This window comes from Eptesicus fuscus, chromosome 18 (genome assembly GCF_027574615.1).
Source record: "Eptesicus fuscus isolate TK198812 chromosome 18, DD_ASM_mEF_20220401, whole genome shotgun sequence".
NCBI lineage: Eukaryota > Metazoa > Chordata > Mammalia > Chiroptera > Vespertilionidae > Eptesicus > Eptesicus fuscus.
In genome coordinates, this window is record NC_072490.1 from 46,264,982 (window position 1) to 46,292,389 (window position 27,408).

Sequence of the window (27,408 nt, forward strand, 5' to 3'; positions counted from 1 at the left end):
TATCGGAGCCTCACGCAACACAAGAAGCTCAGAGATGTGGAGTAGCTTGTCCAAGGTCACCCATGTTAAGTCCAAGGTCACCCATCTGGCGAGTGGCAGAGCTGCACCCCGCCCCCGCCCCCAATCTGACAGCCTGTGCCACCTGTCAAGATGTCCTTAAAGGGGAGACAGAAAGAGGGAGAAGGAACTGCCACCCCTTGAAATGTGCCAGGCCCTGGGCTGGGCACTCCAGCCACTCACGTTCCAGGACCTGCCCGACACATGGAGGGGCTCGATGCACGTGCCGCTCCGTCCTGTGCCTCCCCCGACTTCTTGGGCAAAGGGCAGGCATGTAGACCCCTGGGCCCCATCTGGCCACTGCCTTTTGTCAAAGCTGTGAGGGGATGAGGCTGGGAGCCTGGTGCCTGGGTCCACTCCGCAAGGCTGGTGGGGGCCAGGTCGCCCGCTGGCTGGGAAGGAGGAAGGAGGGACGGGGAGGAAGGCTGCTGGGCCTGAGCACTGGCAGATGCGTCTGGAAACAGATGGGAAAGCTTATGTGTGGGCGCTTTGCAAAACATCCTCCTACAGCCTCCACCGGCAACGCCGCCAGGATACATGTGCGGCGGTCAGGCGGCGTGCGCTCCCCTGGCTTCCGCCACCTGCTGCCTGTGAGCCTTTGGGCAGGGGCTGTCCTCTCTAAACGTTGGATCTTTCCCCTGTAAAATGCAGGCAGTGACAGTCCTGGGGGAGAAAATGAGAGGATTCATATATCCAGCCCAGTCCCCGGCAAGACTCTCAATGTTCAATCAACACAGAGGTCGTTGCCTGCATCACAGATCCGGAAAATGGGGTCCAGCAGGTTGCCCGGCTTGTGACACATACTGACGGGCTGAGCTGGGGTTGGACTCCAGGCCCGGGCCCAGAATTAGCCCTCTCCCGGGGCAAGCCTGACCCTGGCCTTGCAGCGGGAAGGAGCAGTTAGGTCAGGCACCCAAAAGGGAGAGTTAGGGGCCCTGGTCCCATGGGAAGCCTTTCTCCTTGGAGGGGCGGGGGGAGCCCCACTGGCTTGGCTGTTGCCCAGGAGCGTTGCCGGGGCCCCTGACTGGGCAATGCTGCTCGTCTCTGCAAGTCCTTTCTGGGAAGCAGATGGGCACACGTACCGAGAGGGCCGGCTTTGGAAAACAAGCCCAGCCCCCTGTCCTCTCTGGGTGAGCGCCAGCCATCCTCAACTCAAATAACTGGCACAGGCTGAGATGCGGGCAGTTCATACCGGGAGGGTGAGGCTCTGTTCTCCTGAAGCCAGGAAAGGGGGTACCTTCAGGCAAGGCCCTGAGCGGGGGGAAGGGGGGGTGTTGGTGGGTCTTTGGGGGCAGACACATCAAATCGCTCGGCCGTAGGGCCAGTCCTGCAAGGGGCAGGAGTGGCACACGATGGTAGATTCGGACCTGTTGGCTGTACCCAGAGACGGCGGCTTTAGGGGTTGGGGTGACATTAGGGGTGGGGCCATGACACTGTGCAAGACGGTCCTCACCCCAGGATTCATGTCGGTCTAGTTGGCCTGAGTCTGTTTTTACAGGTGGAGGTCGAATCCCTTACATTGAGATGGACAAATCACACACGGAAGGTGCAACAGGTTCTCAAATCTCGTGGCCAAAGGTCAGGATGGCACAGGGGCCTCCTATGAGCTTCTAAGCGCCAGGCCCCGCCTTCACAGGAAGAGGCAGGCTGTGCAGACAGCCGGCTCGGTGTGACCCTCCCCGCCCCAGGCATTGCTCCGTGACTGCTCTCAGGTCCCGCCATTTACATTTTCCTGAGCCTTGGCTTCTTCATCGGCAACGGGTGATGACGATGCTGACTTGTCATGGTGGTGGCGTTGCTGGCCTTCCATAAATGCAGTGATCTTTACTGACACCCATGCACAACCTTTTTGAACACCTACTGTGTTCAGAGGCCTGGGTTGGGACTGGTAAGGGTGAGCAGCATCAGACAGGGACCCTGCCCTCACAGCCCAGGAATTAGTGTAATAGCGAGTTTGGCGAGGGCCCAGGAGCACACGCTGAAGAGCAGGGAGGGAGGGAGGTTCCTTTGTCCCCCTCCCTCCGGGCTTTGTCTTGGGTGCTGGAGCACGCTGGAAGAGGGTGCCCTCCAAACTCAAACCCAAACCCAGCTTGTGGCCCTGCGGGCAGGAGGGAATGTGGCCTCTGTGAGAACAGGGCTTGCTGCTCTTGGCCTCCAATTGGGCAGGCCTGACGTCGGGGCTCCTCCTTCTCCAAGGTCTCCAGCTCCATGTGGGTCCTGCAGGCACAAATGCCAGAGGGCCCGGTGTCCTGACGGAAGCCCACGCGACCAAAGGAAAGCTTCGGGACCAGGCTGACACCTCTGGGCAGGGTCAAAGCTGTGGAGGCAGGAGGCAGGCGGGGGGATGGGGATGGGAGCGGCTGGCCCTGGGAAGAGGCTGGGGAGAGGGAAGAACAGGTTTCTCAGTGATTCAACAAACATTTATGGAGCACCTGCTGAGTGCCCTATGCCCTATTTGGCCCGTAGCCTTCTCTCAAAGCTGGAAGTGGGATGGCCTGTGATTCTGGTCCCTGGGCCCACTTTGCCAGGTTTACCTGAGCCCAGCCACCTGCTGGCCAAGAAGGAGGAGGGGGGGAAGGCCATTTGGGAATCAGCAGTGAACAAGACAGACAAGAGTCTCTGTCCTCACGGTGCTGACATGATTGTTAGGAGAGACACATGATCAGCAAGTGAAGTATATGTTAGACGGTGACAAATGGTAAGGAGGAAAGACAAGGCAGGGAAGGAGGGCAGAGGGTATGTGTGGATGTTGAAGTTTCAGATGGGGTGACCAAGGAGGGCCTTGTTTAGCAAAAGCAGGCTGTGTGGCTCCCTGAGGGAAGGGCACTCCTGGCCAGGGAATAGCAGGTGGAAAGGCACTGAGGTGGGGTGTGCTTGGGGGGTGTGAGGAGTCCAGGCTGGAGAGCTGCGTGAGTGAGGGGGGGGGGGGACAGGGGGAAACGGATCACAGGTGAAGAGGGAGTGGACCTGGGACCTTCTCCGTTACAGGAAGTTCTCTCCTGGGAGCCAGTGGAGGGCTCTGCAGAGGAAGGATAAGATCTGCCTTGGGTTTTTTTTTTTTTTTTTTTTAATTTTAATGAATCTTTATTGTTCAGATTACAATTGTTTCTCCTTTTTCCCCACATATCTCCCCACCACCCAGTTCCCACCCACCCTCTGCCCTTACCTCCCCCCCCCCCGCTGTCCTTATCCATAGGTGTATGATTTTTGTCCAGTCTCTTCCCATGCTCCCCACACAGACACCCCTTTCCCCCTAAGAATTATCAATCTACTCCCATTCTATGCCTCTGATTCTATTAAGTTCACCAGTTTATTCTGTTCCTCAGATTTTTAATTCACTTGACTTTTAGATTCACTTGTTGATAGATATGTATTTGTTGTTCATAATTTTTATCTTTCTTCTTTTTCCTCTTTTTAAAGAATACCTTTCAGCATTTCATATAATGCTGGTTTGGTGGTGATGAACTCCTTTAGCTTTTTCTTATCTGTGAAGCTCTTTATCTGCCCTTCAATTCTGAATGATAACTTTGCTGGGTAGAGTAGTCTTGGTTGTAGGTTCCTGCTATTCATCACTTGGAATATTTCTTGCCACTCCCGTCTGGCCTGCATGGTTTCTGTTGAGAAATTAGCTGATAATCGTATGGGAGCTCCCTTGTAGGTAACGAATTGTTTTTCTCTTGCTGCTTGTAGGATTTTCTCTTTGTCTTTTGCTCTTGGCATTTTAATTATGATGTGTCTTGGTGTGGTCCTCTTTGGATTCCTTTTGTTTGGGGTTCTATACGCTTCCTGGACTCGTAAGTCTATTTCTTTCATCAGGTGGGGGAAGTTTTCGTTCATTATTTCTTCAAATAGGTTTTCAGCATCTTGCTCTCTCTCTTCTTCTGGTACCCCCATAATTCTGATGTTGGTTCGCTTGAAGTTGTCCCAGAGGCTTCTTACACTATCTTCAACTTTCTGAATTCTCTTCTCTTCATGCTTCTCTGGAGGAGTGTCCTTGGCCTCTTTGTATTCCAAATCTTTGAGTTGATTCTTGCAATCCTCTAGTCTGCTTTTGGGTCTCTGTATAATATTTTTTATCTCAGTCAGTGTATGTTTAATTTCTAGTTGGTCCTTTTTCATATCCTCAAGGGTCTCATTGAATTTATCGGCCTTTTCCATGAAATTCTTGAAAAACCTTATAACCGTGGTTTTGAACTCTATGTCCAGTCGCCTGTTCTCCTCCATTTCTTTGGTTTGTGATCTGTTTCCTTGCCTTCTCATATTCTCTGCTTCCCTAAGTTGGTAGGGTAGCTTTGTGTACTAGGTATCCTGTTGGTTCAATGGGTCAGCCTCCCAGTTACTTGAGGTGGACACTCTTGGTGTACCCTTGTGTACTGTGTGTCCCCCAGCAGGAGCTACAGCAAGGGCTAGTTTTCTCCTCCTTTGCTTGGGCGGTTTTGGAGCAGTCTGGAGCTGCAGTTGGTTAAGCTGCCACAGAACAGGCCATTTATATGCAAAAGCCGCTGTGTGGAGCCGGGGCGGGGGTCTCAGGGCGGGGCGGGGTCTCAGGGCGTCACTAGGCTGGGGCGTGGCCAACGGCGATGGCTGCCGTCAGCCGTCTCTGCCTTTCCACGTTTCCAAGTCCCTGCGCCCCGCGCTCCAGCGCAGTAAACACTGATTGCTGGGCGCACCACCGCAAAAAAGTCACTCTCACTTTCCGACCCGATGGCCGAGAGTCCAGCTTCTCCCTGTAGGTGTCTGGGTCCCCCGAGTGTCCCCAGAAACTGGATTTCAGAGTGATCGGGAGCTTGTCTCCCTGCGGGTTGAAGAAAAGCCGCGCACCCAGCCGCCCGCCGCCAGCCCGATTCGCGCGCCTCTGTACCTCAGCTCCCCAGCGTTTGTGCTCCTTTCTCTTCTTAGTTGTAAATCTTCCACTCAGCCAGCTTTCCTGTGGTTCTGGGTGGTAGACGTTTTTGTCTTTTAGTTGTGTTTTTGAAATTGTTGTGTGAGGCAGCAGATTAGTTGTTTAACTGTGCCATCTTGGTTCCTCCTTGCCTTGGGTTTTAACAGGGCCATTTGGCCGCTCTGTTGGGAACAGACTGTACGTACGGGCAGGGGCAGAAACAAGGAGACCAGTTCGGAGGCCACCCCAGTGTCCCAGATGTTTCATTTCCCACTGCACCCCCAGCACACGACATGCTTCCTGGCACAGAGCAGGCACTCAACAGATACTTACTGAATGGTGTGTGAATTCGGGGTGCCCAGATGCCAGGTGCCGTTAGGCCACAGGGAGAAGGTGAGGAAGGGCAGGTCCCAGGTACTGCTGCTGGCGGTCTTGACCCAACAGGTTTCTGATGGGAAGAGGAAGCTGGGTTTGCAGTACAGCCTCAGGTAGTTCTGGGCAGCAGGGCAGGCTTTCTGGGTCAGGAATATGTTTGTCTGCAAATAATAGAGACTGGCCAACAGTGGCTTAAACAAAGAGGGCTTTATTTCTGTTTACAAGGGCTCTGCAGGAGGAAGGTTGCAGGCGTTGGCTTGGTCTAACGATGAGGAGGTCAATGTCTGAGATGCTCTTGGCCTCTTTCTCTTTGTAGCGCGAGGGCTGCTGTGGCTCCAGGCATCACATCCCCAGTCAAGGCAGGAAGAAGCTGGTACCCAGGTCCGTCTCTTCTGTCAGAAGAGCATCAGCTTTCCCAGAAGTTCCTGTGGACTTCCTCTCACATTCCACTGCCCATCCCTGGGCACAGGCTCCCCCCAGGCTGCAGAGGAGGCTGGAACAGGGAGAATCCGATGGTTCTCCACAGGGGGCGGTGACTAGAGAGGAGTGGGGACTGACCACTGGGGAGTGGACAGGGGTGTCCACCGTGGCTCCACGGGACCAGTGGGACTTGAGGTCCCTTCTGCTTCGGGGGCTTTTGTCTCCGTGACTGGCCGCCTCCCTGAAGCTCCCCTGGAAACACCTGAGTGGAACCCTAAGGGGCCGATTCCAGGCTAGCCGCCCTCTCATGCTTCTCTTCACGTCCGAACAACACATCGACCCCGAGGTGGCTTCTCTGGGGGAGCAGCGGTCTTTATGGGGGAGGGTGGGTCTTGAGCATCACCTCACCTGGCAGACATTTAAAACAGCGGTACCGCATCCTCACGAAGACAGTCACTCCAAGAGCCTTTTAGAGCTGGACTTGCATACACACACACCCATGCACGCACACACCCATACATGCACCCATGTGCACGCACACACCCATGTATGCATGCACACACCCATGTATGCACGCACGCAGCCTGTCGCTATCCACATTTCGGTCCCCCTCAGAGTACGCCGTCAGGAGGGAGACCGGGATGGCCTCTCCCTTGCAGGTCCCACCGCTGCCAAGAATCCAGGGCATCGCCGTGGCAGCTGTCTCTGGGCGCGAAGAAATGCTCCCCAGCACCACCCGGGGAACCGTAAGTGGTGGGCTTACAAAGCCAGAGGCAGGGTTTGCTCTTCAGGGGAGAAAGAAACAGGCCTGGGTTATTCTTTAAATCTTGAAAAATGGGAGCAAAAGGTGAAACCCTTTGGTCTTGTGTGAGAGGGCTTTGGGGAAGCAGTGGGTGAGGTCCCTGGAGCTGCGCAGAAGCCAAGGGGGTGGGTCTCAGGTTCAGAGGCTGAAAACGGGGACTCACAGGGGCCAGACTGTGAGGGTGGCAGTGGGGTCTGCAATCACCGTTTATATTTCCAGAAACCTATTGGAAACCACTGTGTATGTGCTCTCCATGGGCTTTAGATAAAAAAAAAACACACACTCTTTTTTGGCTAGAATTGCACCACAACAGTGCGGTAGAAATGCAATTGGCAGTTCTGGACTGAGATGTCTGGTGAGAACCCGTCATAAACCTGACACGACCTGCTAGGCTTTAAGCCTTCTCGGGCCTGGGGCCCTGGGTGGGCTGGCCACAGAGAGCCCCGAGGGCTGCAGGGGAAGGTGGGAACCCCAGGGCACAGGCCCGAGGGACTTGGGGGGCAGGATGGCTTCGGGGTGACGTTTCCAATGTTGAGCACCCCTGGCGCTCCAGCCTTGCTGCTTGGTGTGGCCCCAGAGCGTGATGGAAGTGCAGACTCTCAGCCCCACCCCAGAGCTACTGACGCAGACGCCGTAATTCAGCAAGATCCCAGCGAGTCGTAGGCAGGATGGCGTCTGCGAAGCACTGTTGCAGACTCCTGGGAGCAGGGAGGCTGCAGCCCTGGCTGGGTGTGGTTTCGAGGCCTGGACCAGGGGGCCAGGAGAGGGGTGTGGGGGAGGCTGGCAAACTCTAAGAAGCTGTCTTTGTTAGTGCCCTCCCCACCTGCCATGATGGGAGCCACCTGCGGGCTGCCCGCCCTTCCTCACCAGGAACAACTGCACTTGAACCTCTTCCCCTTGGCTGGCTCTCAGGACAGGTGTCCTGAGATGCTCGGACGAGTTGCCTCACTCCTGGCTGCAGGTAAAACCGCGGGCAGGGAAGTTCTCCAAGACCTGCGAGTGGAGCTGCCCAGAGGCTCAGGGTCCCCTGGGGGCCTGGGCAGAATGGAGAGCTGTTGGGCCAGGGAGGCCCCTGTCCCTCCTCCCCACTCTGCCAGGAAGGGCTCGGCAGGGCTGCTGGGAGGTGCCCTGGGAGGTGAGAGTTCTCCCAAATGGCTTCCTCTAGGAGCAGGAGGGGTGAGTGCTCAGAAGGAAGCTCCTGTGAGCTTCAGGACCCCCAGCTCTTGCGGGGGGTGGCGGAGGAGGGATAGGCAGGGCCTCTGGGACAATGCAGTTTACAGGAGCAAGCATGAACATAGCCGATGTCCCAAATCATGGGGGCTCGGGGCTGCCAGATATAGAAGGGCCGGAGAGGGTGTGGGGGCCGGGGGAGGGCAGCGGGGTGCCCGGGCTCCCCCAGCCGGCTCTACAGCACCCTCTCTTCACTCGACAGCGTGGCGATTCTCCGCAGGTTTTCCCTGACTTTAATGAATTCCGGGGCATGGTCCTCTTCCTTTTCCGGTGGTTTTTCCAGCTGAGGAGAGAGGAGAGGTGTGAAGTGGGTGGGGCTAGGGGAATTCCGAGGCTCAAAAGCCACTGGGTTTGGGCCCAGGGTTCTCTCTGGGGAAACAGAACCAGGGGCCAGTTTTGCCACCATCCTGGTAGCTGGGGGGAGGGTGGGTGAGGGGGGTTAGAGACAGATCATGAGACCAAGTTCCCCCTGTGAAGCCTCGTTCAAATTGCTCACCTCATTCGGCCCTCATCTCTCAAATGGGAACACTGCCTGGCTCAGGGGCAGTGTGAGAATAAAATCAGCATCAACACGCAATCGATGGGGCCGATGAGGAGACTGAGGTTCAGAGGGGGGAAGCCACTGGCCCGAAGTCACCCAGTGAGGTGAGTGGCAGAGGACTCAGGCCAGTGGTGGACCCGCGGTCCAGCCCTCACTTGGCTCAACTGGCGAGCTGCGGCCACACGCAGGGCTCTTCCCTGGGCCAGCGGGCATTCTTGGGGGACGACGGGCCAGGGCAGCGGGGCTGGTGTCCTCACGCACCTGGCTCAGCCTCTGCTGCCGTCTCAGCAGCTCCTGCTCAAAGGGACACTGCAGCCGCTTGGCCTCCAGCTCCTCCTTCTTCTTCTTGATGATCTGGTTCCGCCTGCGGTGCTCCAGGACGCGCTGCAGCTCCGGCTTGCTGTCCACACCCAGGCCCCTGGGGAGGCGGGGGAGCCGTCAGGAGACCCCAACTCCCCACCCCCATCTCGCACTACCGTTATCTCGTGCAACCCTCCTGGCAACCCAGGGCGGGGCGTGTGGAACCCTTACTGCCCCTTATACAGAGACGGGGAGTGAGGCTCCTAGGAGTTCAGACCCGGTCCAAGTCACAGGTGCGAAGGGGCCGAGCGAGGATTTGCACCCGGGCCTGGCTGACTGCCGAGACCAGGTTTATGTTATTTCAGGCTAGTTTCTCGGGACATGTTTCTAGGGGTGGAACTGCTGGGTCAAGTCTCCTTTAAGAGATTTTGGACGACTTTCCATCTGCCCCTTAGGAAAGATTATCCAATTTATACTCTGTCAACAGGGTACAAGGGCACCTATTTCTCCCCTGTCACCGCCCAATCCTTCGGTATTTGTGAAGCTGGTAGGCAAGAAATAACACCTGGGTTTCCTTTGTTTCTTTGATTATCAGCATAGCAAACAGCCTTTGATTTGTTTTCCAGCTGTCTGCATGTCCTGTCTTTTGCTCATTTTTTCCTTATGGATTTATAAGAGGTATGTATATATTCATTTTTGTTATTTATATTGCAAATATCTCTCTTGACTTGTCTTTAGGTTTTTTAAAAAACTGTGGTAGTGGTTTTTGGCATTAAAAGGGATGACTCTAAAAGGCAGAAATACTTCTGATATACAAAGAAGAAAGCAAACACCACCAAGGATACAAGCTGTTATCTGCGGGAGGATCCTTTGCACACAGCTGAAACCAAGAATGCAAATCCCCGCCCGCGCCAATCCTAGAAGTGGCCAGGAGAGGGAGCTGCGAAGGTGCCGACGCCTCATTCTGGCCCTGGTGAGCCTGGACTATTTTCCAGGCCTGGGAGTGGACAGAGGCTCAGCTTCCCTCTCCTCCTCTTCCACATTCCTTCAATTGCGAGTTCTAGCCCTGCCCCAGGCCTGTCTCTCTCACTGCATCCCCCAGCCTCCCTGCTCCATTCATGGCCCCTCCAGGGTTGTGACACTCTTGCTTGGGACCCTCCCCAGGACTGCATGGTTCCTCTGGCCTCCCTCACACTTGATGCTCCAACCACACTGAGCGATTGGTGTTTCCCGTCCAGTTGCACAGGCTCACCCATCTGCTGGAAACATACGCCATGGAACCACCCACCCTACCATCTGGCTACGCATCCACCCCCTCCATAAGGGCAGGAACATTCCTTCTTGAACCCCCAGGGTCTGGCTTAGTGCCTGGCACACAGTAGGTGCTCAATAAAAGTATGTGGAGGTCCGGCACACAGTGGGGAGCTGGATGGGAGAACAGGGCTTGGGACCTTCCCAGTCTCTGCTGGTCACCATGTGGGATACCCTCAGCCCTCCTCAAGCTCCCAGGAGCCCCAGAATTGCCACCAGGCCTGCCTTCCACGAGGGGCACCCCCTCAAGCCCCGGCAGCCTGAGCAGGTGCGCGCCAGGCTGAGGCAGCCGAGCTCCGTCCCCACCTTCTGTGGTTCATGAGCAGCTCTCGGTGCAGCTCCTGATGGCTCCGCGAGGCCTTCACGGGGTTCAGCAGCTTCTTGGGCTTGATGAGCTCTGGGTTCCACTCTCTGTACTCGGGCCGGGCCATCAGGCCACCGATGTCTGCCCGTTCCCTCTGGATCTCTGAGTACATGGAGGCTGTAGAGATGGGCGGGGAGTGGGTCAGAGCAGGTCACACACGCACCTACCCCCGTGGGCACAGCGGAAGGGCAAGGGGTTCGGTCGCCTTGGCCACCTGCTACTGTGTGGCTCTGGGCAGACTAGCTGACTTTCTGAGCCTTAGTTTCCTCAACTGTGAGCTTCAAATAACTCAACCTGTGCACAGGGTTGTTGTAAGGGCTGGAGATGACGTTTGTAAAGTGGGGTATAGAGGTCAAGAGCGACTGGGCCACAAAATACGGGTTGACACGTGCCCATGGTTTTAGCCTGACTTTGAAAAAAAAACCACTTTCCCTCCTATGAAAGGGATTACACTTGAGTTTCTGTTTCTCAATAAGTTCAGAAAAAGAAATTATGTAAAAAGAGCAATATGTACTTAAAGACAATTTGGATGAGTGCTGTAATTAAAAGAAAATATCACCCCTTATTGTCCAAATTCCCTATCCATAATTCCGAATGCGTCGTGGAAGTGACCAGCTTTTCCGTTTCTCCAGAGCAGGGGGCAGCGTGTGGAATCCCGAGGCTGCTCTGCCTCCAATTACGAAGGGAGGGCTGTCGGACGTGAGCAGATGGTCTGGCTTCGCGATGGCCTCACTGCCGCCAGAGCAGCCTGAAATCGGCTAACGGGCTTGAAATTCAGGCAGAAGGGCTCCCTCCTCTACAAGTTGGCTACATATCCCTGAAGTGCTCAAAAGCAAGTGGAGGGAGAGAGAGAGAGAGAGAGAGAGAGAGAGAGATTAAGGAAAAGTCTCAGGAGGGTGACACCGCCTGGCCCATTGGATGCTTATAGTAATGAGCATTTGGGCATTGCTCTGCCCCCTTCATGAGTCCTGCTTTTCTGAGGCTGAGCCTCTACTACATGCCAGGCACTGGCAGTGTGTGGTCTTGTACATAGTAGCCAATTAATATTTGTTGGAAATTGATAATAGAAACTTTGAGGTTGTACAGGTGAGGAAACCAAGGCTCACAGAGGTTGGTCTTGAAGAACCAGTGCCTTAAGGCATGGGTTTCCATGCGGCCACTGAGGGGCTGTGTCCCCACTTCACACACCAGGGTCAGTCCCCTCTCTGGAGGGCCACCATGTTGGCTTTGGACAGACACTCCCCATCCCCCCCTTACTGGGAGCAGATGAAAGCCATTCTCTGCCTGACGGGTTGTACGGATGAACAGGAGTTCTCCACGTAAACTAGATGGGGATGGCGGGTCTGTGCACAACCCTGGAAGTGGGTAATAGCTCCGCGGGGTTGGGCACGGCAGAGGTCTGATGGGTTGTAAATGGCAAGGTGACACGCCAGGGAATGCAGGCATCAAAGGGAAGGCGATGCTTTGCAAATGGTGTCCCACCAGAAACGTGCCTGGCATTTCTATGACTGCCCACTGCAGGGTGCCTTTGGGAGGATGCAGAGAGCCCACATTTGTGAAAGTGCTGTGTCAACTGGGAAAAGTGTTAATTATTACAAGATATTTTGGATGTAGTCAGATTAAGTGTCAGAGCATAGAGACATACTTGCTAATTTTTTTTCTTGAATTCACATTCTCAGAACTGTTTCTAAAACAAGAATTCTAATTAATTTCCTTTCTTCTATTTTTTCATTATGCTGTTTTTTGTTATTTTATTACACTTGACAAAATAAACAGTTGGCTATAGCAATTACCTCCCTGTTTAGAAATGTGAATATTTTCTTAGCCGATGGGATGAAGTTGTCTGGGAGCCAATACCTTAGAACAGTGGTCGGCAAACTGCAGCTCTCGAGCCACATGCGGCTCTTTGGCCCCTTGAGTGTGGCTCTTCCACAAAATACCACGGCCTGGGTGAGTCTATTTTGAAGAAGTGGCGTTAGAAGAAGTTTAAGTTTAAAAAATTTGGCTCTCAAGAGAAATTTCAATCGTTGTACTGTTGATATTTGGTTCTGTTGACTAATGAGTTTGCCAACCACTGCCTTAGAATACTCTGATTCAGATTGGAGTTTTAGAAGTCTCCCCTCCCTCCCCCATGATGCCTATTTCTGTTACCAAGTCCCATCAATTGTTTATCTGAGTAATTCTCAGCTATAGTCCATGCAGGCCGCTATCACACCACACTTTCCTCAGCAGCTCCCTTAGTCCCCTTGAGCCTCAAACCTTCCAGTGCTTCATAATTTTAATCAGTCACACCGTCTTCAAAACAGCGAACTGTATGTAGCCAAAGCAATAAGGCAGGACACAGAAATAAGTTGTGTAACTTTAGGAGAAGGCAGAATTACTATTTATATAATTTATCACTATCTACCCAGAATTCCCAAATACATGAACAGAAAAGCATTTGGGACTAATGAGAGAGTTCAATAATATGGTCAGATACAAAGTAACTATACAAAACCAAGAGCTCTCACATCACAGGAACGTACACGATAATAAACATTCCTTCTGCCATCTGTTTGGGTTCCTATAATTTTCCAGGAACTGTGGGAGACACTGGACACAGAGGTGAACTAAGCAATCGAGGTTCCTGCTCTCACGGGCTGACATCTACTAGGGAGGCAGACAGTAAACAAGTACACCGGCCAATAGGAAGAAAGGATTCCGACTCGCCAGGAGCCTCCTGGGGGAGCCAGGGGGGCTGAGACCAACAGCTGGACCCCCCGTCAGCCAGGTGCAGGGGGAGGGCCTCTCTGAGCAGGCGACATTTGAGACCTGACGGAGGCTGAGAGGGGCAGAGGGAACAGCATGTGTGACTCATGTACCTAGAACAAGCTAGGTCTGTTCAGGGAACAAAAAGGCACAGTGTTCCTGTCGTGTCGTGAGCGAGCGAGCGAGCGACCGGGAGATTGGCGGTGGACGGGTGGGTTCAAGTCCGGGAAAGATCGCATCCGATTCGCTTTAGAAAAGGCCATTCTCGCTGCTGTGTGTGGGAAAACTGTCAGCAGGTTTGGAGAATGTTTTTATCCGACTTCCTTTTCTTTCACTGCCAGGGGCGGCCTCTGTCTCTCCCGGTAAATCCCAGAGGAAAACGTCTGATTGGCCAGGCTGAGGACCTTCACCCCATAGTCCACCAGCTGGCCAATGGGTTTGCTGCTGGGCGGGCCCCCCACGGCGCGGGTGGGGCCCAGCCCTCAGCGTCTGCGGAGAAGAGGGTTCCCTGCCTTTTCATTTTGCACTGAGCCCTGCAAACTAGGTAGCTAGTCCTGCACCCCAGGTCCAATCCGTGAGCAGCTCTGGCTCAAAGATCTGCTCCAGACTTTTTTCTTTTTTTAATGAAATCAGCGGGGAGCTGCAGGGCTGGTGTTTCTCCGAGGCCTGGGCGGGGTGGAGGCTGGGACAGGGATCCTGAAGGGTGAGGCTGGCGCTCCAGCCCAGAGTTGCAGGCTGCGAACACGAACACGGATGCCTTTCCCTGTTAGGGCGCCGAACTCCCGCAGACAACACGTGTGGGGGCGGGGGCAGGGCTTAGAGGGTGCTGGGCCTCCGTGTGCAAAAGATTGCAAAGATGCCGGAACAAAGGGGCTGCTCAGTGAAGTGCTGGTGACTCAAAACATCTGGGTCTCCTGGGCAGAGGTGGGGCCATCCTCAGGACTGCTCTGGCCAGTCTCTCAGGCTGCTGGGGTGTCCTGAGAGACGAGACTCTGGGAAGTGACCATAATGGGCAGTGAGGAGAGGTGAGGTGAGGTGAGCAGAGCATCAGGTGGTCTCTGGAAAGAGGACAGATGGACGTCCCAGGGAAGAGCTGGAGGGGAGGAAGAGGCAGTCTCAGAGAGGGTTAAGGGGCTACCCCAGTGGTCGGCAAACGGCGGCTTGCGAGCCACATGCGGCTCTTTGGCCCCTTGAGTGTGGCTCTTCCACAAAATACCACGTGTGGGCACGCACGTACAGTGTGATTGAAACTTCGTGGCCCATGCGCAGAAGTCGGTTTTCGGCCTGGGCAAGTCTATTTTGAAGAAGTGGTGTTAGAAGAAGTTTAAAAAATTTGGCTCTCAAAAGAAACTTCAATCGTTGTGCTGTTGATATTTGGCTCTGTTGACTAATGAGTCTGCCGACCACTGGGCTAGTGAATACCCTTCGCTGGCTGTCCAAGAAAGACAGAAGGAAGCTGAGGTGTACGGATGTCGGAGCCATCAGAACCTGGATTGGCTCTGGCTGCCCACTCATCACTTCTTGCCTGCTCTCCACGGAAGCAGCAGGGTTGAGTAGCTACGGAAGCTGCTCTTGATCAGCAGTCTCCGTGAGGTTGTTGCAAAGTGAACGAGGTGATACTTGCAAGATGCTTGGCAAGTGCCAAGCACAGAGCCAAGGACTCGAAGTGCTGGCTACAGGGCAGCCACATACAGCAAGGCAGGGCAGGGCTTCACGCCTGTACATTCAACTGAGTGTGGCCCCTGGAACCGCACAGTGTGGCCACCTGCTAGCCGTTAGCAATGGCCGCTAAGAAGTCCCATCCCCAGTCTCGGACTGAGCTTTCTCATCTTCCTTAAAGCTGCGCTGGTCACACCAGGGATTTCAACCCTGGCCGCACACGGGCATCACGAGGGGACGTTTGAAAAATACCGGTGCCCGAGTGCACCCAGGGATTCTGGTGTCATTCGCCTGGGAGGCAGCCTGGCTTTGGAATTTTAACACAGTTCCCCAGGTAATTCCAATCGTCAGCCAACTTTGTACACCAGGGTTAAAAATCAAGCTTCTTCGCTGGGGCCTGAGTTGAGTTGTTGGCCTCGCTATCGCGAGTGAAGCCACAGCTCTTAGCAGCTCCGTGGCCTGGGAGGGACCCTCCTCTCCTCCTCTGTGAGGACTGGCTGAGCTGAAGTGCGGGGCAGGGGGTAGAGGCAGCCGGGAGGCGACAGCTACAGGGAGTGTTCTGCATGACAACTAGATGGGCAAATCATCCACCCTTCATATGCAGACTGTGGGACGGACCTCACATTTGGGGGGCGGGAGAGGGGCGGTAATAAAAGGTCAGAGAAAGATCGGGAGATCGGCCTTGGTTCTTCCCTGGTTCTGCCGATGGCTCGAGAGGTCCCACAGCTGCTCCCCACAAGCTCCGCAGGAGGCCAGCCCCGCTCCAGACACGGCTCAGCTGGGGTCCCTCACTGCTCCCCAGCGAGCTCACCAGGCTGCCGGGGCAGCTGGGGCTAATGTTAGGGTGGCAGCAGTCCCTCCGCTCCCCACAGGGGAGCAACAGAAGAGACGGAGGGAAGTGGTGCCGAGGGAGACCAGGTCACAGCTCATCCCGAGAACAGCTGCAGGACCTCGGCTGTCTAGGCTGCGCCGTCCCCTTCGTTCACCTGCCTTCCCTGCTGGGGGTTCTGGCTCCGTCTTCGATGACATCAATGGTAACAAGCGGCACATGGACCAGAAAAGCAGCATGGTTAAGGCAGATGTTTTAGAGGGAGAGACTGGATTTGAATCATGGCCACATCCCTCCCTAGCTGTGTGACTTTAGGCGAATAGCCTAACCTCTCTGAGCCCCTGTACAGTGGGGAGAATAGCAACGCCTACTCATGGGGCTGTGTGGAGGGTAACATGATACAACGTGCGCGATGTGGTTGGCCCAGTGCCTGGCACAGTGGTGCTCGCGAGGCAAACTGTGGCTCCCCTGACCCTGTGGCGAGCACTCAGCATTGGAGGAAAGCTCACTCACTTCCGTGTGGACCTCACAATCGCCCTAGGGGGCAGCCAGTGCTACTATTTTATCATTCCCATTCGGTAGATGAGAAAATCGAGGCTCAGCGAGCTCAAGCTACTTGTCCCAAGATACACAGAATAAATGGCAAAACGGGGACCTTCAGACTCCAACGTCAGTGCTTTTTCTACTCACTCCACTCCTCCAGGCGCACAAGGTAGGTCTACATCTCTTTTCTCTCTCTTGATACTCAAGAAACCCCAATGAAGAGGCAGTGTGAGTCCATTTTATAGATGAGAAAACGGAGGCCTGGCAACTGGAGGACATCCAAGCCACACAGAATACCAACGCTGGGCTGGGCAGACAGACTCCACAGGTTGTCTGCCCACGGCCGGCCTTTGTTTGGGAGGGACCAGCGGGGCCTTCCCTCCCTGGGTGTTGGTCAGCGTCTGCACTCCTCTGCCTTCCCTCCCTCGCCCTTGCTCCTCGTTGCTATCCGAGCGGCTGGGCTCAGCACACGCCCACCGGGCCGTCCCGCTTCACCATGCCATGAGGCGGAGGGGCAGAGGAGAAAGAGGCATTCAGTAAGAGTGACAAGCGTGGCCACTGCATTTCCTAACGCGCCTCCCTTTCCCCCTCCCGGTGGGGAAAGTGCCCGTTTGTATTTCACTGGCCGGTAACCAAAGAGCTGTGTATCTGGGAGCCACCTCCAGTTCTCCCAGCAGCCCGTGGCCTGGAGGCAGCCTCCCCACCCCATGAGAAAATGACTCAAGACAAACTTCCTGAACATTTTGCTTGGGGCCCCTCGGACCTCCCAGTGCCAGGGCTGGACATGGAAGGCCCTTAGCCAGGCTGGTGGAGAGGCCGTGCAGTGACCAAGGGACAGAGCAGGCCAGGCATGCCTCTGGCCCACCCGTGGCGCGATGCCCCTCTCCACTTGGCAGATGCCAGGGGGAAAGGTCCTGGCTGGTATTTACCACCCACCAGCAGAGCTAAGTGACACTCCGGGTCCAAACCAGCTGGAGACACGGCTTTTCTGCCTCACAGACGGAAAGTGACGCAGCCAATCCTATAACGCCCGACTTCTGGCCCAACCCCAGACTTCTGGCCTCGAACCGCAAAACGCAAAAGCCAAGTGCCCCAGAAAGGCCGGAGGGGGGCATGCGAACGTTGCCATGAGCCACAGACCGTGCTGGGCACCTCAGCCACATTTCAGGAAGCTCTGACAGCAGACCGAGGAGGTAGGTGCTATCGTGTCCCTTTTTACAGACGAAGGAACTGAGGCTCCGAGGGGCCACGTGATTTCCCCAGATCACTCAGCCGGCAAGTGAAGGTGCCAGGATCTGGGCAGAGCTGTCTGAGGCCAGACCTGTGCTCTCAGGTGCCGCCCTGCAGCCTTCTGTCCATCAGCGATGAAGAGAAACCGCCACGCGGCTGATAGTGGACACGGGGGAGTCAGATCCTGTATAAACTCAGATCCCTCTGAGGAAGACAGATCAGCAAGAATGGAGCGCTGTATCGGCGTGCTCCCTCCACGGTGTCTCCTATCTTTTCCCCAGGCCCAGGGTGCCGGAGGCACCTCCCCATCATTTCACAGCTGGGGCATAGCCTGGGTGCCTAAGCTTCAACAGCTCCAGTCCCCACAGCCCACCCCAGTGCTCTAGGGCTGCCCTCCTGACCCCGTACCTCCTCCTGGCCCAGCACCCAGTTCCCAGCAGGTGAAACAGAAGAGAAATGGTCTTACTTCTCTGCCCACGTCGTACGGGAACTCAGACGGTGTTGCTGGGCTCCTCGCTCCACCTAGAAGTCCCAGACTAGCTACAGGGCCGCCGCCTCCGAAGGGCGGTTCTTAAACCCCCGGGATCACAGGCCAGGCGGCCGAAATGTGCCAGCAAGTGAGGCAGCTTTGCATTCCTGTTTATTCTGGTATCAATAAAAAGGAACTGTTACTATAGTAACAAGTATTTCACTTGGTGCACAGCCACTTCCACAATGCGGAACACCGTGTCCAAGCCACACGTTTGAGAGACACAAATAAATACCTATTTTGTCAGCTTGTTGCAGAATAAGAAACATGCCAAGCTTTGTTCTGAGCGAGGAGGCATTTCCGTTTCTAATGGGAGGGTCGGCAAGAGTGCAGCCAGCACCGCCTGGCGCAAGGGAAGCCGGCTTCCTGCTGGGTGCCCCGTCTTCTGGGGGTGAAGGGAGGGGGAACCCCCCGGGGTCAGTTCTTGGCCACCCACCGGTGGGTCCAAAACTCCCTGCACTTTATTTACTCGGTGCCCTGAACTTCGTCTGAACTTCAGAGAAGCGCCAACAGGACACTGCCCAGGGGAGCGTGGGGGAGTGGAAGCTCAGCACCCCCAGCCCCCACTTAACCCCCCCCAACCTCCCCACCCCCGTCAGCCCTGGTTTGGGCACCAGCCCCTTGGCAGCCACTGAGCCCTGGTTTCTGTGTTTGTGGAGAATCACAGGGTGGATGGGAGAAAACATGGATGAGATGACATCAGTGAAAGCATTTAGTCAACGCTCAGCAAACGGGACTTTTCCTGCAGAGAGAGCTGGACTCTGTGTGACCTGAGGGAGGGCCCAGCATGCAGCAGTGGGCCCGGCAGGAAGCGCATGCCACCGTCCTGGCTCAACGAGCAAGCGTGTGGATGCAAAAATAAAGAACGTGTGTCGATGCCAGAGGCCACGGACACACATCCCCTCGCGAGGAAGCTGGCATCTACCAGCCACACTTGGCCTCTTCCCACCTTGACTTTCTCAGAAGCGTCTGTCCTCTTTGGCCTCTATCATCATTTAAACAACATCTGCTGAGTTCCTACTATGTTCCTGGCACTGCTCCAAGTGTGAATGAGAAGAGGCTATCTCTGTGCTCAGATAACCTGCATTCCAGGGGGTGGGGGTCAGACAAAAAATAAGGAGACAAGAAAACGCTGCGCTTCGCTGAATGCCACGATGGGAGTAATTCTGGGTGAGGTGAAGCGGGGGGGGGGGGGGGGGGGGAAGGGAGGGGCTGGGGCTTAGGAAGCTGGACCAGGTGGGGGGGGTGGGGGGTGATGTTTTAGGGAGGCTGAACGGTGAGAAGGAGTCACAGCGTGAAGTCTGCTCACAGGGGAGAGCATTGCAGGGAGTAAGACGAGCGAGTGGAAAGGCCCAGGGTGGGAATGAGCTTGGGGTGATGGAGGAAGGCCAGTGGGGCTGAGTGTCGGGCGTCAGGAGGAGGTGGGAGACGGGGCTAGAGAGGGGGCAGGGGGCAGGTCAGGCATGTCCCAGGGGCCTGGCCACGCTGGCCCTTCCAGTGCCACTTAAGGGTCACAGGTTCTCCGGTAGAAAGTAATTCTGCGGAAACAACATATGTCCCTTTTTGTTTCTTCCTAAATGCTGCTTCTCTTGAGGTACTTTGCGTGGTAGCCTCCCCCAGTCTTCCATTCTGATGTGACTTCATTTCACTAAATTCTGACACAGGGACAACAACTAAGTCCTTGTCAGACCACTCCTCTGCCCCTGGTCCCACAGACGGCTATTTATACTGAGTGGCCAGATTATTATGACCTCTGAACGCATAATAATCTGGCCACTCAGTGTATATCCTATATAATAAAAGGCTAATATGCAAATTGTCCCCTCGACCAGGAGTTCGACCAGCAGGCAGGCCGGCCAACCGCCCATGTCCCCTCCCCCTGGCCAGGCTGGCCGGACCCCACCCATGCACGAATTCATGCACCGGGCCTCTAGTATCTATATACTGAGCGGCCAGATTATTATGCATTCAGAGATCATAATAATCTGGCCACTCAGTGTATTTGGGCCTTTCGGGGGCCCACAGTGGTTTGTCTGAGCCAATCCCAGTGCCTGCTGACAGCTGGAGCAACACAAGGGGTCCTGGGGCAGGGGGACCGCCAACAGCTTCTGCTCCCACCTGGAGAAGAAGCTCCGGAACCCAGCTCCCTCCAGAGGAGACGCTGACGGTTCCCATGCCAGCTCGCCCTCCGGCCTACTTTGTGTCCCTTTATTAGAAGACTCCAATGGTAGCCCCCAAGCAACCAGAGCCAAGTAGAGTTGGGCATGAACCTCCCACCCCCTGAGGTTGGGTGCCACTTTCCCCACTAAAGCTCTTCTCGTGGTTCAACCTCTGTACAACCCATCAGGTTCCCCCACGTGACCGTCAGCCTGGGGCAGGGCCTCCCTATCCTCCTTAGCATGCCTCTCCCCGGCCACGGTGCTCAGCAACAGCACTGACGCGCAGACGCCCAAGCACTGACTTCCCCGAGCTCGTCACAGCACCATCTTCTGTGTGCGATTGGTGATCAACCGTTTCCCCAGTCACACCCCATCGGGGAGAGAGCATGCTACACCCCCTATATAATAAAAGGCTAAATGCAAATTGTCCCCTCGACCAGGAGTTCGAGGGGACAGTCCATAGCATGTGTATTTATTGAGCTGAAAAGGTGTCCACTTCATGTTTAGGGAAAAGTCAAACTGCAAAACCACATGTATTATAACTCCCCCCCTCCTCTTTCCCCCAAATCCAAGTTAGCACAGTTGACCCTTGAACAACAAGGGGCCAAGGGCATTGATCCCCTGTGCAGTCAAAAATCCACGTACAATTTTTGATTCCCCAAAACTAATAGCCTGCTGTTGACTGGAAGCCTTGCTGATAACATAAACAGTCGATTAACATATTTTTGTGTTATATGTATTATACTAGGGGCCCAGTGCACGAATTCATGCACCTTGAAAGGAACTGGGGGCTGCGAAGCTGCAGTGAGCACAGGGGTGGGTCTTGGCCCATCCTCCGCACCCCCGCCCGGCCCCTCCTGCCGTGGCCCCCGGTCCCCTGTCTGCCAGCAGCCCTGCTCCTGCTGCTGCTGCTCCCACGCACTGACGGCGTCGGCCCTGCTCCAGAGCCAAGTAGAGTTGGGCATGTGCAGTGCAAAGCGACTAGGGCCAGCGCCATCAGCGGGTGCAAAGCGACCTGCTGACAGTGCAAAGCGACTAGGGCCAGCGCCATCAGCGGGTGCAAGTGGCGGCTGCTGCCCCAATAGCCCCTCAGGAGCAGAGGGAGGTGGAGAAGCCCTCAGGGGCAATAGGGGCTGGCAGCCACCACTTGCACCCGCTGATGGCGCTGTGATCGGGACTGGCACTGGGCGCCAGCAGTGGGTGTGAGAGGCAGCTGCTGGCCCCGATCGCCCCTCAGGAGCAGGGGGAAGTGGAGAAGTCCTGAGGGGTGACAGCTTCGAGCTATGGGGGCCAGCACCGGGCGCCGGCAGCAGGTGCGAGCAGCGGCTCTGGCACTGGCAGCGGGTGCGAGCGCTGGGTGGGACCGTGGTGTGCGGGAGCAAAGAATTTTCAGTAACCACTGGAGGCTCGCCCCAATGACAGCAACCGGTGCCCTGCCTTGGTCTGGCACCCCTGCTCACCTGCTCCACCATCCCGCCACAGCTGGTGCCCACCATGTTCCACGTGCACCCCCTGGTGGTCAGTGTGCGTCATAGCGACTGGTTGTTCGGTTGTTCTGCCAGTCGGTCTATTTGCATATTAGGGTTTTATATATATAGATAATGTATTCTTACAATAAAGTAGGTTAGAGACAAGAAAGTGCTAGTGAGAAACTCATAAAGAAGAGAAAATACATTTACAGTGTTTATTGGAAAATTTTTCCTATAGGGGACCTGTGCTGTTTAAACCCGTCTTGTTCAAGGGTCAACTGCATATACACGGAGAACCAACCTGGATGCAGGCACACTAACTAACCTACTAACGGAGGTCAGTTCCAGATCAATGTATCTTGAACATTGTTGCTAGACATCACTTAGAAGGAGGGGTAAAGTGGAATCATTGCTGTATGCGAAAGGGGCCTAGGAATCTGGATTTTAGCATGTCCCCTGCAGATGTGTTTATATTTGGGACTTTGAGAACCACTATTCCATGGCATAAAATGACAAGCTCGCTCCTTTGTCACTATATTTTTGTAGTGTTTGTGGCTTAAAAAAGACAAGTAAGCATCTATTTCTTTTGCTGTCCGAAAAAAGCAATAAAGATTAAAAATATGAAAAAGAGCAACCTTTTCCAACTAACTGTAGTTATGCTTCACATCTGGTTCGGCCGTGTCGGAAAGCAGAGGACTTCTGGGAAAATGAACCTTTTAGTCGGTTCCTCCAGGTATCGGCTGAACTCAGCCCCAGCTGCCTCCTGCTCGGTCGGTGTGGCTTTCCCTGAGGCCTCCCCATTCTGGGGATCAGATTCAATCCGTGGAGGACTGAGGGGATCCCGGCGCTGAGCACATCCCTCCCACACATCCTTCCTGCCCCTCTGACGCTTGTTTCCTGGAGAACAAGAGGTGCAAATGGAAGGGCAGTGAAGACCAGGGGAGGCAGTGGTGAGTGGGAGCTGGCAACCTTCCTGCCTCTACGGTGGGCGGTGGCTACAGCTTTCATTAAAAAACTCCCAAACCCTCCTTCCTTTCATTTCTGCCCCTTTTCTCCAAGCCGACAGGAACCAGGAGCAGCTATCTGGGCCCACAAACATCAGACAAGAAGTTCCCATGGCAACTCCAAACTTCCCCCCCCAGCCCAGCATTCATTCTATCTCCAAGGCCACTTTTCAAGCCTCAATGAGGGTTTTGAGAGCCACCCACACAACAACCCTAGAATCCAGCCTCCCTGCCCCCTACATGCTGGGCTGAAAGGAATGGGGGAGGGCGGGAGCTGCTTTGGCAGAAAAACTTGTCATGGGATCCACGGAGAGATTATAAAAGTAATGAGAGTTGCCTTTACAACAAGTTTGAACTAGGAAGAATTTACCCGGTGGAGGGATTTCAAGCGTGAAAACGGGGAAGTGCGAGGGAGTGGGGGAGAACCGCGTCCTGTTTCAGAAAGCTGGCTGTCAACCCGCTGCCGTGAGGCAGTTTGTCCGGTCTCAGCAGCAGAAGAGCCTGGGATGGGCCACCCCCAGTACATGGTAGTTCACTTGTAGCCAGACAGGAGACGGACAGGGGAGCTCGGGATGGGGAGAGGGATGTGAGTGAGGGTGAGTGTGTGTGTACAGAGGAACCTGGGCGGACCATCGCCTGTCAAGCCACGCAAAGTTCCATGATTCCTGGCAGTGGGGTCGCCAGACGTAGCAAACAAAAATACAGCATGCCCAGTTAAATTTGAACTTCAGATAAGCAATGAATGATTTTTCTAGACTCTGAAATGTTATTGGTTGTGCGTCTGAGATCCAGATCTAACTGGGTACCCTGTGTTTTACCTGGCAACCCTACTTGGCAGGGAGGGCTGGAGGCTCCGGCTGCCCCTCCGGCTGCAGAGGTGTGGCTCAGTCTGTGCCACAGAGACATGCTTCCCTCCCGGCCAGGAACCTGGCCTGAGCTCCAGGTAGGATGCCGGTAACCAACTGCAGGTGGACCTTCACTGCAGCCCTGCACAGCCCACCAGGCATGGCCAAGCATGCGTGCTCCCCCGAGGGGACCCTGCTAGCCCAGTGGGTCAGAGCCTGGGCTCTGGTGTCAGCACAGACACCACTCCTGGCTCCAGGCTGCACAGCTAGGTGACCTGTGACCTTCAACTCTCCATTTCCTCATCTCCAAAAGGGGGCAGACATCCTTTTGAGGAGTGAAGGAGATACAACAATCCGTTCACACAGAAGCCCTTCACACAGTACCTGCCCCAGAGTCTGGGCTCCCAGGCGGGAGCTGTTTTCTGGATCACTCGTTTAAGAGCATGAAAGATTTTCAGCCAAGTGAAAAGAGTGAGATCAGAGACCCGAGTCAGTACAATCTCAGCGACGAAGAGCAAGCACACACGACCACCAACTTTGCACAGCAAAGATTAAAAGGAGACATCCCAGTGTTACCAGGGCCTGCTTATGGTTAGAGGGATTCTAGGTCAATGAACGTCCCTCTCTAGTCTCGATTTCCCAAAATATTCATGGTGAGCCTGTATTATTTTAATATGCAGTTATTTTAAAATAATTTGAGATGACAGTTTTTCTAAAAGCGTTGTAGTACTTTGGGGCATAAGCTGAGGCTACTGTATGAAAACGCTGCCATCCTGGCTTTGATTCTACGATCCTGTCTTCGGAAGCTGCTGAAGGGGGATCTTGCCTCTTGACTAAATGGCCGAGTTGGCTCCTCTCCCCTCAGTCATACTCACTGCTCTTCCTGTGTGAGACAGCCAGAGCAGGCGGCCCTGGGTTTGAATCTCAGCCCCTCCCCCGATGGGCTGTGTGACCCCGTAGGCAAGTCGTGTCACCCTCTGAGCTTCGGTTTCCTCATGTTTAAAACAGTGGTCAATACATATTGGTTGAATGATTAAATGAATGAAGTTCATGAGATGTACAGCATTTGCAGAGAGAATGGCAGTAACAAGCGACCAACAATCATTTGCCGTTGTTATCACTGTTCTCAGAAGGTGTGCAGACTTCAGCATCCATGGACCCAAGTTTGCATGTGTTTTCTACCCTTTAGGGGGATAGAAAAGGTTCCTGAGCAGGGCCATGGGCCAGCAAGCTGCTTGTTCTCTCTGAGCCTCGGTCTCCTCATCCATTGAATGGGGATGACAATTAGCGGTGACTCCAGGGCTGTGGAGCGGGCCAGAGGCCCAGTGCCTAGCACAGAGGAGGTGGCCCAGTCACAGGCCTCTGTGCCCTCCTGGCTGTGTCGCTGTGTGCAGTATAGTTACCAGGCAAACATGTGCCTCCGGGGACGACTCTAACATGTCTGCGAGTTTGGAGGGGCTGCGAGTGAAACACGCTACCTTTGGAGTAAGGCCCTTCCTGGCTGCAGTTGGAGGCAACGCAGCGTTTCGGATTGGAGCTGCGCCCTCCGCATCTTTGTGAGAAGATAGGAACTGGGCGGGGACAGTTGAGAGTGCTTGGTGGGGAAATCGCTGGAGCTGGGATTTGAAATCAGATTCTTCTAATTAGAACGCGCCTCCCCTTCTGCCGCCGGCCGGCGCCGCCGGATCTAAGACCCTCCCCCGGAAGGCGCCGCCAGCCCCAAGGCTTGGCCAGCTCTTGCTTTTGGACTTGGAGAGCCTTGTCCCCAAGCTCCGCAGCAGTGGCTCCGCGGCGGGAGCCGGTCCCGGGGGTGGGAAAGGCAATCGGTCCCGGAGGCCCCAGAGCGGACGGCTCCCGGGGGCTGGCCCCGCAGCACACAGCCCTGGCCTCTCGCTTCGCCTCCAGCGATCTGCAGGCAGGACCGCTGGGTGGGGCGCTCCTTGCCCCCGGCAGAGGGTCGCTCCCCGGGCGCCCAAGGCCCTCGAGGCTTTCTAATCGCGTACCCGCAACTGGCACGGACCCCCAGGAGACCGATCTTCACCTTCCCCACTCGTCACGTTCAAGCACAAAGTCCAGAAGGAACGGTCCCAAACGCTGATCGGACATTCAGCGTTTCCTTCTTTCTACATTCCCGCGTTTTCCAAATTACTTGTAAATTGACCATATCTTACCTTGGTTTCATTTTCCTAAATAAAAACATCTCTCGTTGTCCTGAGCAGTAACGTAATGTGTTTACTCCAAATAAAAGGACACATAGGAGAAAACACACTTATTCAACTCCCACCCGCAAAAGCGACCGCCGTCGTGTTTCCTGACAAATCTTTTTATCCTTAAAGGACGCGTATGGAAAACGGTTCCTCGCCTCCAGTAACTTGCTCTCCCCTCCCACCGTCCCCCGCTGACCCCACACGCCCCTGGACACCCGTCCATTTCGCGCTCCCTCCTGCCCAGCGCCTGCGTCCCGGCCTCACCCCTTCTCCGCGCGCCCACGCCCCGCGCGCCCCGCGCCCCGTGCGAGTCTCCGCTTACGGGACCTGCCGAGAGAGGAGGCTCGCAGGACGTCTGTCGTCAGGACACTGAGTGTGAGCTAGCGAGCGTGTGAGCGCCCACACATAGGAATACAACCCCCCGGAGGGAAGAATGTAGGAAGGAAAGAAGGAACGAAAGGAGAGAAAAAAGGGGAGAAAGAAAAGTAATTTAAAATAATGAAAGGGAGGAAAGAAGGAACGAAAGGGAAGGAGGGAAGCAGAGCAAGGAAGGACCAAAGCGCCGTGGCGGGCTGGCCCGGGGCTGCCCTCGGTGCGCCCACCGAGCCCTCTTCGCGCTCCTCCAAGACGGAGGCGGGGAGGGGCCTCGCTCCCACTTACCGGACCTGAGCAGCACTGCCCGGTAGAGCCCGGTGGCCTCGGCGGGCACCCGTGCCCGCTCGCCCAGCCTCTGCGCCATGCGCCCGCGCGCCCGACAGCGGAGCCGGCACTGCGGGCGGGGAGCGCACGGTGCAGCGCAGCCGGCAAGTCTCCGCGGCGGCGGAGGCCAAAACCCCGCCGCGGGTCAGGTTACCGCGGCGCTGCGGCCGCCGGGCGCGGAGGCGCCGTGGGGGAGGGACCGGAGCTAGGGCAAGGGTAGGTCTACCCCGCCAGGCAGCCGGCAGGGCGCGGGTAAGCGTCTGGTGTGAGGACCCCTGGGCCCCTGGGCCCCGGTCCCAGGTCCAAGGCGAGAGCCGGGTGTCCTGATTCCCAGGTGGTCTCCCACCTACTCTGCTTCCTTCCCCTGGCCGCTGGCCTCGCTGAGAGCTTGCACAACAAGCAGGTGTGGGGTTCTGAGGTGCCATCCTTGGGATCGGAACCCAGCGCCACCAATTAACAGCTGTGTGACCCCACGATTTAATTACCTAACCTCGCAAAGTCTCAGTTTTCTTATCTGTAAAGTGGGTACTTAGCTCACAGGGTTGTGAGGGTAACTGGTATATCTTAGAACAGTGGCTAGCACAGAACGAACACGATATACTGGTATTTTAAAAAGTGTTCCAGGGCATCTGGGGTGGGTGGCACTGAGGAGCAGGGGACTTCACCGGGGGAGGAGGGTTGTGGTGGGAAGCCTGTGGATGCACAAGATTGACTTCTCTGGCTTTGTGGACTCTTTTAACAGCAGAGATGGGAGGACCAACCAAAAGAATCTGAAAGCGAAGAGGCAGTCAACCAGGCGGATCTGGAGGATACTGTATAAGAAACTGACTGTTGATTATCTACTGTGCTGGGTGCTGTGCTCTCTTCCAAAACAAAAAGCAAGTCTCCACGGTGTGCTTGATGTCCTATTTTGTTTCATCTTCCCAACCCTATGAATTAGCATCTGTTAGCCTTCCAGTTTTGCAGATGAGCAAACTGAGGCTCACAGAGGTTAAACAATTTCTCTGCCACCACAGAGTGTGGAGCTGGGATACAAACTCAAGTGGTCTGACCCAGACATGGGCTGCTCTGTTATTTCATGGACTCTTTACAAAAGCGCTGAAGGGCAGGTGTTATCTCAAGTTATAGATGAGATCATTGAGACTCAGGGGGTGAGGTGACTGGCTCCTGCTCACACAGCCAGATGGGGGAGCCAAGACCCAATC

General features: G+C 55.2%; 1 protein-coding gene across 3 annotated transcripts; it reads right to left on the bottom strand.

Moving 5' to 3' along the window:
* Positions 1 to 5,506: 5,506 nt before the first annotated feature.
* FAM107A (family with sequence similarity 107 member A) lies at positions 5,507 to 26,261 on the bottom strand. 3 transcript variants are annotated; one of them, XM_008146284.3, is made up of 4 exons: positions 26,165 to 26,261; positions 10,225 to 10,399; positions 8,569 to 8,725; positions 5,507 to 8,049 (listed from the first exon to the last, which is right to left on the bottom strand). In XM_008146284.3, exons 1-4 carry the CDS (start codon positions 26,241 to 26,243, stop codon positions 7,942 to 7,944), a joined length of 519 nt encoding a protein of 172 aa, XP_008144506.2. In that variant the 5' UTR covers positions 26,244 to 26,261; the 3' UTR covers positions 5,507 to 7,941. The 3 variants fall into 3 exon arrangements, with proteins under 3 accessions (XP_008144506.2, XP_028008522.2, XP_028008523.2); XM_028152721.2 differs by lacking the exon at positions 26,165 to 26,261 and adding an exon at positions 17,758 to 17,908; XM_028152722.2 differs by lacking the exon at positions 26,165 to 26,261 and adding an exon at positions 17,700 to 17,749.
* Positions 26,262 to 27,408: the final 1,147 nt, after the last annotated feature.